Source organism: Heptranchias perlo, chromosome 30 (assembly GCF_035084215.1).
Source record: "Heptranchias perlo isolate sHepPer1 chromosome 30, sHepPer1.hap1, whole genome shotgun sequence".
NCBI lineage: Eukaryota > Metazoa > Chordata > Chondrichthyes > Hexanchiformes > Hexanchidae > Heptranchias > Heptranchias perlo.
The window spans coordinates 4,433,641-4,447,997 of NC_090354.1; the positions used below are offsets into that span (position 1 = coordinate 4,433,641).

The window sequence follows — 14,357 nt, forward strand, 5'->3', positions numbered from 1 at the left end:
CCAAACATAGAATCAGAGAATCGTAGAATGATATGGCACAGAAGGAGGCCATTCGGCCCATCATGCCTGTGCCAGCTCTTTGAAAGAGCTGTGCAATTAGTCCCATTCCCCTGCCCTTTCCCCATAGCCCTGCAAATTTTTCCATTTCACGTATTAGTTATTATTGAATCTGCTTCCACCACCCTTTCAGGCAGTGCATTCCAGATCATAACAACTCGCTGCATAATTTTTTTTCCCTCATGCCGCCTCTGGTTCTTTTGCCAATGACCTTCAATCTGTGTCCTCTGGTTACCGACTCTTCTGCCACTGGGAAATAGTTTCTCCTTATTTACTCTTTCAAAGAATGTGTGAAAGATTCAGGTGATCTGATATAAACCGCAGGCTAATGAGTTTCTGTTAAAGCGTTCATCGAATGCCCAGATCCAGTTCCACTGGACTTGGGGGACAATATACATTGACCTTACATTTCACTGTGATGCAGATTACCTGTTCTCTGATCCCACCTCCATGTACCCTAGGCCACCTGTTTTGCTATATGCCATTGAGAGCAGTAGCCCAAGATCTAACATTTGCAGTATTTATACCCAGGTGCTGCCAACTCAATTCCGTCAAACTTAAGGCTTTATCACTTCTCCCTTGGTTCAATTGGTAAGCGCACCATGGAGGGGGCTGGACGGACCAGGAAGATCTTGTCGATCTGTGTTGAGTCAGCAGCGTAGCAACGTGGACTAGGGGGATGGGGCTTGTCTCCACGGTTTCCAGGGCTCAGCACCCTCGATGGAAGGTGTGTGGTTGTTGATGTTGGGTGAGGAACAGGATTGGGCTTGGCTGTGAAAACCCCATGAGTGAATAGCCCGTCTACACTCTTGAAGAATGGCCACTTGGGTGAGGTAATGGGGAGAAGGAGATTTTTTAAAAAATCAGGGTGCTGAGTGACCAGTGATCTGTGTGACCAACGATGAGGGAACCTCAACCTTCAACGCAACATGAAGGGATGGCACAATATTGCACACACTCAATTTTTTTTAAGACGTCAAATTAAAAAGCTAACTTTTCATTGTCCAAAAATGCTGGGATTATTTTCACTTTTGATTGATTCTAAATCCCATTCTGCTTCCTTTTTTAAATTTCAAAATGGAAGTGGCTTCTGAATTTGTACTGCAGTGAGTAAACATCACTGATCATACGTGTCAGCTGTGGCTCGGTAGGTAGTGCTCTTGCCTACTGAGTCAGAAGGTCGTGGGTTCAAGACCCCTCCAGAGATTTGAGTGCAAAATTTAGGCTGACACTCCAGTGCAGTACTGAGGGAGGGGCTGTCTTTTGGATGAGACGTTAAACTGAGGCGCTTTGAGATGAATATAAAAGATCCCATGGCATTATTTTGAAAAAGAGCAGGGGAATTCTCCCCATTGCCCTGAGCAATATCTATCCTTCAATCAACATCACTAATCTGCTCCTTATCTCATTGCTTTTTGTGGGATCTTGCTGTGCGCAAATTGGCTGCCGCGTTTCATACATCACAACAGTGACTGCGCTTCAAAAGTACTTCATTTGGGACATCCTGAGGTCATGAAAGGCATCCAAATCCCAGACCGATAGGATAAAGCTCTCCTCCCTCTGCTGGCTGTAAGGGTTTGTATGAAATGAGTTTGACAGTCTCAGCCTACACCCTGGTGGGTCTCCAACCACAAACTGCCCCTGCCTTGACAAGCAGGAAACCCCAATCAGAGGCCACAAAGATGGCTGACTTGGAAACAGAAATGTCACAGTGGAGCAGCGGACGGCGCTCTTCGAATGATGGCATTACGGTAAATTGGGGTATATTTTCTGTCATTTGTTAATTTTATTAAGAAACAGACACAAGTATAAAAGGGGAAACCCTTGCTTTATATTTACTTTTTTTGCTTAAAATCGTTAAAATGTTGAACATATATACCCCATTGTCAGGACGGTGTGGAGGGATGGTTTACTCTGCATCGAGCCCGTGCTACACCTGAGCTGAGAATGCTACACAATGACACATCCCAATCTTACCTTCAAGAGGACAAAACTGTGCCAAAAAAAGGGAATGAACATACTGGAGGGAGAGGGGAGAGAGGCGATTACCAATCAGTCCATCTTCACATCAAATCAACCCGAGCTGTTGGAATTACAGCTTTAACAGTTAAAAATAAAACTGACTAATCCTCCATCAGAAATGAGATGCCAAAAAGTGAGCAATTATCATTATAATGCGTCAAACATATAAATTCGACTTTCCAAATTTAGACTGAACCATCTGTCAACCATCTACAAAGAAAAGCTCTCGCTGTAGGTAGTGATTCACCAGCGACATAATTGCTTGCCCCAATATTACACTGTCAAAGTGGCACAATGAGATCTGCCTATATTCGAGGATCGAGCACTGCTCAGTAACAGAGAGGAAAAGGGTCATTCAGAGCTCTTGCTGAAGGGACGGCTGAAAGAATGGGAAAAGAGTCGGCATTTGAATGTATCATGCTTGTTTTCGTGCTTTCTTACACAGTCTTGTGTTGTATGTGCAGATTGTGGCAATTGGATAGATACTTGAAAATTTGCAGGGCTATGGGGAAAGAGCAGGAGGAATGGGACTAATTGGATAGCTCTTACAAAGAGCCGGCACAGACATGATGGGCCGAATGGCCTCCTTCCGTGCTATATGATTCTTTGAATCAAAACGGGGTTCACGTCCCACTTCAAGTGCAGTGGAACCCTATTCTCCAAAGGTTGAGTAGAGACGAGATGCCTGGAACCGAGCATCTGCCCACTGTCAGGGAGGTATCTGGGACAGGGGCTGCTCAGTGTGGGGGGGTGGGGGTATCTGGGACAGGGGCTGCTCAGTGTGGGGGGTATCTGGGACAGGGGCTGTCCAGTGTCGGAGGGGGGGGGTATCTGGGACGGGGGCTGCCCAGTGTCGGGGGGAGGGGGAGGTATCTGGGACAGGGGCTGCTCAGTGTGGGGGGGTGGGTATCTGGGACAGGGGCTGCTCAGTATGGGGGGGAGGAGTGGTATCTGGGACAGGGGCTGCTCAGTGTGGGGGGGAGGGGTGGTATCTGGGACAGGGGCTGTCCAGTGTCGGGGGGGGAGGGTGGTATCTGGGACGGGGGCTGCGCACTGTCAGGGGGTATCTCTGAGTACCTGGGTGGAGTTGATTCTGAAGATTCTGCCTTCCCTGATAAAGCTGCTACTTCAGTACTTACTGGAAAATACAGGAGGATGGATCCAGCAAGAATTGTCTCCAACAGAACCAGACCTGATGCTCTGATTTTCTGTGAAGAAAGAAAAGGAAACGTTTTAATTTTCTGGCAAGATGGTGTTTCTACAGGCAGGTGATATTGACTTGTGATTCTTACACTTCAAACAATAAATGTGCTCTCTCCCAACCCCTCCCCCTCCCTATACCCTGGGTAGAAGTTTGTTAATGTCCATCCAGTTCCGAAAAAAATGTGAATCTGCAGCAAGAAAAACCCAAGCTTGAGCTGAGTCACAAGAGTGATGGATGTGGAACTTATGCAGCTGAAATATTCCACAGGTTATCTCTTTTTGGCCTAGTACAAAAATGAATAAGCAGTTTGATGTTTAGTCAGTGTACTCTCCATCCTTATAAACAGTGTTCTGCAAAGCACCAGCAATAAAACTGTTGGAGCCTTACTAACCGCACTCAGAATCTCTGGGTCCCAGAGTTACATTTATATCAACAAATGGACCACATTTGGGAACTGTGGACTTTCCATTTAAAAGTGCTAAGGTAGAAATGATTGAATGGATCAGACCAGCGTCTACAAACTGAGCTGTCACTCTTCCAATCCGGTAGGGTTATGTATTTAAAGAAAGAAAGAACTTGCATTTATATAGCACCTTTCATGACCGCTGGACATCCCAAATCACTTTTACAGCCAATTAAGTAATTTTGAAATATAGTCACTGTTGTAATGTAGGAAACAGGGCAGCCAATTTGCTAAAAGCAAGGTCCCACAAACAGTAATGTGATAATGACCAGATAATCTGTTTTTAGATGTTGGTTGAGGGGTAAATATTGGCCAAAACACCGGGGAGAACGTCCCTACTCTTCTTCGAAATAGTGTTGTGGGATCTTTTACGTCCACCTGAGAGGGCAGACGGGGCCTCGGTTTAACGTCTCATCCGAAAGAGGGCACCTCCAACAGTGCAGCACTCCCTCAGTACTGCACCAAGAGTGTCAACCTGGATTTTGTGCTCAAGTCCTGGAGTTGGACTTGAACCCTAGCAGCCAACAGACCTACAAATTACTTTTAGAAAAGTTTGGGAAGTGAAAATATAATACAGTGGTGTATATAAACCATCCAAAACTCTTGATTAGATTCTAGCTTGCAACTCACAGCCAGGTATCCTTTATCATTCTATATTTAAACCTTCTGAACGGCTCATTTAGATTCCAGTCTCTAACTCATCCTAGTTATCCATTATTCTATATGTGAACCATCCAAACTCCTCAATTAGATTGCAGCCTGTAATGCATCCCAAGGTATCCATTATTCTATATATAAACAATCCAAAATATCTCAATTAGATTCAAGCCTGTAACTCATGTCCTGCTGTTCATTATTCTACATAATCAAGAAGAAAATCTTAATGAGGTTCCATCCACCTGAGGTTCCATCCACCTGAAGTGGGATAGTCAGACAGGAGGTCAGTTTAACGTCTCATCCAAAGGATGACACCTCTGACAATGTAGCATTCCCTCAGTCCTGCACTGTAGTATCAGCTGAAATCTTATTACGGGGCTCCAGCCAACAACTTCTGACCTAGAGATGAGAGTGCCACTAACTGGACCAAGCTGATCCACACATGTGTTTGGTAACCCAATCAAACGCTGTGATGTGTTAACGCTTCAGTTAAAGTGACAACCTGTCAGCTTCTACACTTTAATGCTAAGCTTGCCACTGTTTCAAAATTCGATTTTAAAATTCACATCCTTGTTTTCAAATCCCTCCAAGGCCTCGCCCCTCCCTATCTCTGTGACCTCCTCTAGCCCTACAACCCTCCGAGATCTCTGCGCTCCTCCAATTCTGGCCTCTTGCGCACCTCCGACTTTCATCGCTCCACCATTGGCGGCCGTCACTTCAGCTGCCTAGACCCTAATCTCTCCGTTTCTCTACCTCTCTCTCCTCCTTTAAGTCACTCCTTAAATCATACCTTTCTGACCAAGTCACCTGTCCTAATATCTGCTTATGTGGCTCAGTGCCAAATTTTGTTTGATAATCCCTCCTGTAAAGTGCCTTGGGATGTTTTACTATGTTAAAGGTGTTATATAAATGCAAATTGTTGTTGCTCAGTTCTTCTGGTCAGTTCCTCCTCATCTTCCAATTCCTTGGAATCAACTCTGTGTGACATTCTCAACTTCCGTCCAGTACCTACCCCCAGTGGTCACTCTTCACGTGTGAGTCTAGTCAGTAAATGTCAGCAGATTACTTGACTATAGAGGTGGGGGAGGTGGGAAGGTCATCACGGCCAAGATTTCTTTTTATTCGTTCATGGGGTGTGGGCATCGCTGGCGAGGCCGGCATTTAGTGCCCATCCCTAATTGCCCTTGAGAAGGTGGTGATGAGCCACCTTCTTGAACTGAGTGGCTTGCTAGGCCATTTCAGACTCAACCACATTGCTGTGGGCCTGGAGTCACATACAGGCCAGACCGGGTAAGGACGGCAGGTTTCCTTCCCTAAAGGACAATAGTGAAACAGTTGGGTTTTTACGGCAATCCGGTAGTTTCATGGTCACCATTACTGATACTAGCTTTTTATTCCAGATTTTATTGAATTAACTGAATTTAAATTCCCCAGCTGCCGTGACGGGATTTGAACTCATGTCTCCCGGATTATTAATCCAGTAACATAACCACTATGCTACCATGCCCAATGTCACCCGATGTCCGCACCCTCATCGTCTCCAGTAGAAGTCTTTGCATTGCATCGTAAGGAAGAACCCTGAGTGATTCGCTCCCACCTCCTTAACCCAGGGCATTGAGGCCAATTGTAGTCCTCCTACTCCCCTTATTGCAAAGGGGTTGGAGTACAAGAGTAAGGAGGTCTTGCTGCAATTATAAAGAGCTCTGGTGAGACCACACCTAGAGTACTGTGTACAGTTTTCGTCTCCTTACCTAAGGATTCCTGGGATGAAAGGGTTGTCCTATGAGGAGAGATTGAGTAGAATGGGCCTATACTCTCTGCAGTTTAGAAGAATGAGAGGTGATCTCATTGAAACGTATAAAATTCTTGGAGGGCTTGACAGGGTAGATGCTGAGAGGATGTTTCCCCTGGCTGGAGAGTCTAGAACTAGGGGGCATAGTCTCAGGATAAGGGGTCAGCCATTTAAGACTGAGATGTGGAAAAATTTCTTTGCTCAGAGGGTTGTGAATCTTTGGAATTCTCTACCCCAGAGGGCTGTGGATGCTCAGTCATTGAGTATATTCAAGACCGAGATCGATAGATTTTTGGATGTTAAGGGAATCAAGGGATAGGTCGGAAAAGTGGAGTTGAGTTAGAAGATCAGCCATGATCTTATTGAATGAAGGAGCAGGCTCGAGGGGCGTATGTCCTACTCCTGCACCTATTTCTTATGTTCTTATGCCCCCACAACTGAGATCATCTAATTCAACATAGACCAGGGATCGGACCTGGTCTCTGAGGCTCAGGACTCCTCTCTAATCTGTATGCTTTGATGCATTTTCTTTGATACGTGTCACAGGTATTGGGGTTCAGACAACATAAACCACAGGGGCATTACTCTGTGATTAATGACCTTATCTGGACTCCTAAATATCTCATAGCTTGTGTCAGCCGTGGCTCAGTGGGTAGCACTCTCGTCTCCGAGTCAGACGGTTGTGGGTTTATGTCCCACTCCAGAGACTTGAGCACATAATCTAGGCTGGCGCTCCCAGTGCAGTACTGAGGGATTGGTCCACTGATGGGGGTGCTGTCTTTTGGACAAGACGTTAAACCGAGGCCCCGTCTACCCCCTCAGTTGGATGTAAAAGATCCCATGGCACTATTCGGAGAAGAGCAGGGGATTTCTCCCCCGGTGTCCAATATTTATCCTTCAACCAACATCACTAAAACAGAGATTATCTGGTCATTTATCACATTACTGTTTGTGGGACCTTGTTGTGCACAAATTGGCTGCTACGTTTCCAACATTACAAAAGTGAACACACTTCAAAAGTACTTCATTGGCTGTAAAGTGTTTCGGGATGTCCTGAGGTTGTGAAAAGCGTTATATAAATGCAAGTCTTTCTTTTTAATATTCATTTCATGTGCATTTTTGTGATCGGGGAAGCTTTGAGCAGGGACAAGGTGAGAGAAAGGGCACTGTTGTTATAATGTGGAGCTACCGGTGATGGACTGGGATTGACAGTTGTAAACAATTTTACAACACCAAGTTATAGTCCAACAATTTTATTTTAAAATCCACAAGCTTTCGGAGGCTTCCTCCTTCCTCAGGTGAAGGTGAATTCACCTTCACCTGAGGAAGGAGGAAGCCTCCGAAAGCTTGTGGATTTTAAAATAAAATTGTTGGACTATAACTTGGTGTTGTAAAATTGTTTACAACTGTTGTTATAAGGATAGAAGCCTGATCTTCAGTTGCTTCCAAGCCTTTATTCACAGAGCTCCACATTACACCCACCACACCCTAGATCAGCTCTCATATAAATGGATACAAGAGAGTTCCCAATTGATATGCACCACCTGAATACAATTAACACTAATTGATATAAATCACATGGCTACAATTAACTGTCTTTGCCAAGGGCCTTTGGACTGAAGTCAGGTTGTATAAATTTAGGAGGTGAGGGAGGGGAGGAGAGAAATTCATTATAAAACCTGAGACGTGACACTTTGAATGTGGCATTCCCCAGTTACACGTAATCTGACAGTGAAACATCAATCCTGGATGACAATATTACTCTAATAATATTTTGTTTTAAGGAAAAACACAAGGGCAATAATTTTTAGATGAAAATAACCTCTGAGGGGGTTTTAAGTCCTAAGAGTTTAAAACATCGATATCTTTCACAAAGATTAAATCTTGGGCAGAGATGTAGAAGGTTTCTTTATCCTCTATCGATTGGCACTTGGTGCTGAATTCTGCCACTTTATCATCGGTGCCCACCTGGTGGAGAGATGCCAACAGACAATCCTTATTGACAAGAGAGGAGCTGCTCAGTCTCTGGTGACTGACGACCTCCTGTTGTTGGGCCTTTTGTTGAAGTGTATTGATCTATAAGCAGCGTGGGGCTGCTTCACCTTTCAAACGAGCATTCCTTTTGTCGTTCGCCCGCCAAGGGTGGACTTTCAAAAAGTGCAAGAAATCGAAAGCCGCAGGTTATACCGTGATCTGACCTTTGCTCGCAGGGGTTAGTGAGGAGAAGGGGCAGCTGTCAGCTTGGTTCAGTAGCTTGAACTCCTGCTTTCAAGTCAGAAGACTGTGCGATCAAGCCCTACTCCAGGATTTGAGCATGTCGGGTTTTTTTTTACGCTGCGAGTTGTAATGATCTGGAATGCACTGCCTGAAAGGGCGGTGGAAGCAGATTCAATAATAACTTTCAAAAGGGAATCGGATAAATACTTGAAAAGGAAAAATTTGCAGGGCTACGGGGGAAGAGTAAGGGGACTCGGAGTAATTGGAAAGCTCAAAGAGCTGTCACAGGCACAATGGGACCAAATGGCCTCCTCCTGTGCTGTATCATTCTATGAACAGTGCTGGAGATGGTTAAACAGTGTGATCATTCAGGAATGGTCCAAGTATGAAAATAAAGCAGAGTCACAGGAATTACTGGTTTGTATTTTGTGAATATTAGTTTTTGTATTTTTTTTGCTGTGCCTCTAATCTCTGCTTCACACACTGACCTCTGAAGGAAACCCAGAAACAGGGGCCATTCTTATTTGTTGCAAATTGCAACCGTCGGTTAAATTAAAAGAGGAAGCAAAAAAAAATAAACTGGTCGTCGACAATAGGTGCAAGTTTCTGCTCCTTGCTGAACAGTGACAGACGCCCTTTGAAACCCAGACATTTTTGGCTGAACAAAGAATTTAATGAGCAGCACAGAACCCGGATTAGTGCAGAGGGCAAAGTCTCAATTCAGAGTGGCTTGCTTAAAAAATAATTCAACTCTAGTGGGCCATTGGCTTTGGTATGGGTGGATGGAGAACGTGCTACCTGGTGGAGAAGACAGCTCTTCCACCAAGGAGGCACCCTTCACCCTATCACAGACCTCTTCCCTATTGTTCTTTGCCTGCCCCCCTTTTCCCTGGCTCTGCCTGTGCTTAAAGGCTGTTCATCTCCAACATCTCCCAATTTAAAATTCTCATACTTATGTTTAAATCCCTTCATGGCCTTTCCCCTCCCTATCTCCGTGACCTCCTCCAGCCCTATAAGCCCCAATTCACCTTCCCCTCCCCAAACATTTCATTCCTTTGACTCTGCCTATAATGCATTCCCCCCTCCCTTTACCCGACCATTGGCGGCCGTGCCTTCAGTCACCTGGGCCCATTCTCCAGAATTCCCTCTGTAAACCACTCTGTCTCTCCACCTCCTTCTCCTCCTTTAAGAACCTCCTTAAAACTCTTGGTCACCCTTCGTAATAACCCCTCCTTTGGATCAACATCCATTTTTTTTTCATAATACCTCTGTGAAGCTAGGGTTGCCAACCCTCCTGGATTGTCCTGGAGTTTCCAGGAAATAAAAACTAATCTCCAGAGCACTGCTGTGAGCAACCCTAGAGAAAAATTATAAGGGCATTAAAAAAACAGTGTTTTAAAAAAAATTCTTTGAGCACTTTTGTTTACTAGTTATAAAAATATTGGACATGGGATTTGACTGACAGTCAAGAATCATCCAATCGGGTAATGAAGAGTCTACTTGCTTTCCAATTGGCCGTGGGAAGGCGGGGCACCATGAGGATGGACATGTGAGGCAGGGCGGTGGAGACAGGCGGTCATGTGATGACACCTCCAGGAATTTGTCTAACCAGAGTTGGCAACCCTGTGTGAAGTGCCTTAAGATGTTTTCTCTATATTAAGGCCGCTTTATAAATGCAAGTTGTTTTGCTTTGGGCTGAGTTCATCCTGATAATGTTGTGGGGCACACGCATGCACACATGTACACACAACAAATGCACACATGTACACACACGTACACACAAACACACACATACATATATACACACAGAAACACACATAAACAAAAACACACATACATTCAAACAAACACACGTGCACACAAACACACACACACACATGTACACACAAACAAACACACACATGTATACACAAACACACATAGACGTACATAAACAAAAACACACATACACACAAACACACATGTACACACAAACAAACACATGCACATACAAACACACGCACATACAAACAAACAATACACACAAACACATGTACACAAACACACACACTTGAACACAAACACACATATGTACACACAAACAAACACATGTACATACACACATGTGAACACAAACTCACATACATACACACAAACACACACGTACATACAAATGTAAACATACACACAAACATACACACATACACACAAACAAACACACACACTTACACATAAGCAAACACACATACGTACATACTCAGACCACGAACTGACTTACCTTGTTGTTTCTGAAGTGATAGACCACCAGCATACTGATGAACACTAACAACATGCAGAAAGCTTGGAGGGACAAGACAGCCAATCTTAAGTGCCCATCCTCCTGGGTGAGACATGGAGCATCGCTGACACACGAGCCACATCCGTCCTTACATGGCAGACATTGAAACAGTCTCCTGGGCTCCCCAACAGCATATCGACTGAAGTAGGAGATGTGCTTATCATCTTGCCCTGCAATCATCACAAAAGAGAGGCTTAGAACCTCGGGGTCACAGTATAGCCTGAGCAGCACAGTCAGCAAATCCTGATATACAAACACCGTCAGGTACAATAGGCAGAATAAAATCGGACTGTTTTCGATTAACGAATCTTGAAAATATAGAACAGCAAGAGATAACTTTCTAATACACCTCCTTTCATTGTGTACATGGGATTCGATTTTAACTTGAGGGGGGTGCAGTGGGGGGGGGGGGGGGCAGTTAAAATGGAGCGAGGGATTTACTCACTCCTTCCCATGCCCCGATCTGACCGACTGCAATTTTAAATTGGGCCTCCCCTCCCCAGACTTCCTCCCCCAATTGTGATCACCTCTGGGCCCTCCACCTCCACCCCCACCCCCACCCCCACCTCCCCCCTACCTCACCACATACCTGATTGCTGGGGACGGTTCCCGCCAATTCCTGGCCCCGGCCTTCTGCTGCTCAAATTCCCGCTCCCGCTCGCCGGCCAGGCAGTGGTTCCTGCCGGGATCAGGTGTGAGTCGGAGCCTGGATTTGGAAATGTGGCCCGGGAGTCAAAATCTCTCCGGGCCTCGGCGGGAGAGTTTGTCAGTCGATCGGGCCCCGCTCCTCATGAACCGACTCCCCAACCCCCCCCCACAACCCAATGCACCGATCTTAAAATCGAGGCCATGATCCCTGTCCAATGTCAACTACATTACATTTATCCCTTTGTTAAAATCCATAGCCTGTCTGCTTAATGGGCCAAATTACCACTTAAACTAGAGATCAAAGTTAACAAGCCTTAAGCAAGACATGAGGGGAGAAGAGTTTTTCCCTCACTAGAATAGTGGATATGTGGAATAAACTCCCATCAAAGGTGGTTTTAATGCTGTGCTGATTGGCACTTAAAGCTGGATGATTATCTGGTTAGGGTTGGGTTTGTGTCTGAAGGGATAATGTGGTGGATGGAATGGTGTGAGTAGCATGAAGGTTCCTTAGCTGCTGGGACCATGGAGATGTTAAGCAGAGCAATTGGTCACGGATGTGTGAGGTGAGGTTACATTTTCTTGGGTCTATTTGATTTACCTTTGGGGATTAGGGAGGAACTTTGCAGAATATTCCCTTATAAGATTAACTGAGGAGGGCGGGGCCAGGTCACACGTGGTCAACAGGCTAGCATGCCTTCTGGAGTTCCAGTCTTTCTATCTTCTTGTGTATCAGTTCTCAGAAGAGGATTGGATACTTACTATTGAAGCTGTTGGTTGAGATAAGATTGGGGTTGTAGTATCCTTTCTTACAGACACACTGATACGCTCCCAGTTGAAACCCTCGTCCTTTGAGTGGAGTACACTGGAATTGAAAGAGACATCAAGTAGTTTGTTATTTATCCCTTTACCTCGAGGCACCTGAGCCGAGTTGTAGCGGTTTATATGTCTGTATTGATTCATGTCACTCCCTGTTTGAAAAAGGAAGCAAATCTCTAAATTTTAGGTTGGCATCTACATATTTTTCTCTCCCAATTTTCCCCCTCCTCTCCAGAAGGCCCTGACCCACAGCGAGAGTAGAGTTCAAAGGGTGCCTTCAGGTACTTGCCCAAATGGCTAATCTTCACGTGTGGACTCAGATGGTGAAATGCTGACCGGCTTCTTGACCATAATAGGTATGCCTGATCCTCTTCATCTTAGCTCTGTCAGCGGTAACTCAGATGGGAGCACTCTCGCCTACTGAGTCAGTAGGTGGGTTCGAGCCTCCGCTTCAGAGACTTAAGCACAAAATCTAGGCTAACACTTCCAGTGCAGTACTGAGGGAGTGCTGCACTGTTGGAGGTGCTGTCAGTTGGACGTAAAAGATCCCATGGCACTGTTTTGAAGAAGAACAGGGGAGTTCTCCCCATTGTCTTAGCCAATATTTATCCCTCAACCAACATCACTAAAACAGATGACCTGGTCATTTATCTCATTGCTGTTTGTGGGATCTTGCTGTACGCAAATTGGCTGCTGCATTTCCTACATTACAACAGTGACTACACTTCAAAAAAAGCCCTTTAGGATGTCCTGAGGTCTTGAAAGACACTATAAAAATGCAAGTCTTTTCTTTTATCTGATGGACACATGCACTTTCCAGTGGGGCTACAGGTTGGCAACCAAAAATGGGACGGATGGGTAACTTTTCCCCCTCTCCATAACCCAGGGTGCTGAGCCAATTGTAGTGGCCCCTACCACTGTCACAACTCAGACCAGCTAATTCAGTACAGCCTGGGGATTACACCTGTTTCTTTCTGGTCTGTTTCTCTCAATAGCTGCTCTGGGCAGTATATTTACCCACTGCCCAATCTGAATGTCGGCTACCAGAAGACGATTTCTTATAAACATTTAGGTAGATGAGTTAAAAGGCGTCATTTTCAGCAGATATAACAAACAATGCCCTCAGAGATATCATCTCAAAAAAAAATCTGCAATCCTGGAGGGAACACAGCAGAAAGGTCACTATATAAATATTAAGCAGCTGAGAATGTCATCCACGGGGTTGATTTGCAGAATGTTTCAGGAACGTGCTACCTGGGGCACCGGGCTCTGAGGTCAGCCCATGTGATTCTGCTTTGTCGATCAACTCTCCCTAATTTAGAAACAGTTGGAAAGGTCACATCATATTTAGAGGGGAAAAAAGCCACTTTCTGTTAATCAACTCGTGATTAATCAACTGTGATTGGGTAATGGTTTGCCCCAAATCCAAACACTTGTCATTAATATGCTAGCCACATGCTGACAAGTCACCACGTTTCAGGCAATGCTGTGTCGTATGTGCAACTCACTGTGTTATTCAAACAGTTTCTATTTTAATTTTTTTTTTTTACAAACTTTATTTTGTTTTGTTTCCCTCCAATTCGCTCCCCTCTACTCTTGAAGGTGTTGTCTCCTTGCTGGATTACCATTCCGTGGGCACTGTCTGCTGCTTCCTTTTCTCCCACCTCCCCAGTCTGGGTTTTGTGGCTACTCATCTGTGGAAGGCATCACACCTGAAGGAGTCCCGCCCTCACCCAGCATCTATGCTTTTTTAAAGTTCATTTTGGGGATGTGGGCGTTGCTGGCAAGGCCGGCCTTTATTGCCCGTCCCCTAGTTGCCCCTGGAGAAGGTGGTGGTGGGCCTTCTTCTTGAACCGCTGCAGTCCGTGTGGTGAAGGTGCTCCCACAGTGCTGTTAGGGAGGGAGTTCCAGGATTTTGACCCGGCGACGATGAAGGAACGGTCGATATATGTCTAAGTCGGGATGGTGTGTGACTTAGAGGGGAACGTGCAGGTGGTGTTGTCCCCATACACCAGCTGCTCTTGTCCTTCTAGGTGGTAGAGGTCGCGGGTTTGGGAGGTGCTGTCGAAGAAGCCTTGGCGAGTTGCTGCAGTGCATCCCATAGACAGTACACACTGCAGACACAGTGTGCCAGTGGTGGAGGGAGCGGGATGTATGCACAGTC

General features: G+C 45.4%; 1 protein-coding gene across 1 annotated transcript in view; it reads right to left on the bottom strand.

The window, feature by feature from the left end:
- Positions 1-14,357, bottom strand: part of gpr179 (G protein-coupled receptor 179) — a 74,666-nt gene that overhangs the window by 28,325 nt on the left and 31,984 nt on the right. Inside the window, exons 3-5 of the mRNA XM_067969154.1 lie at positions 12,137-12,239; positions 10,670-10,899; positions 3,219-3,287 (exon numbers count right to left, since the gene is read on the bottom strand). Coding sequence (XP_067825255.1) covers positions 3,219-3,287; positions 10,670-10,899; positions 12,137-12,239 — 402 coding nt within the window. The remainder of the gene's footprint in view (positions 1-3,218; positions 3,288-10,669; positions 10,900-12,136; positions 12,240-14,357) is intronic.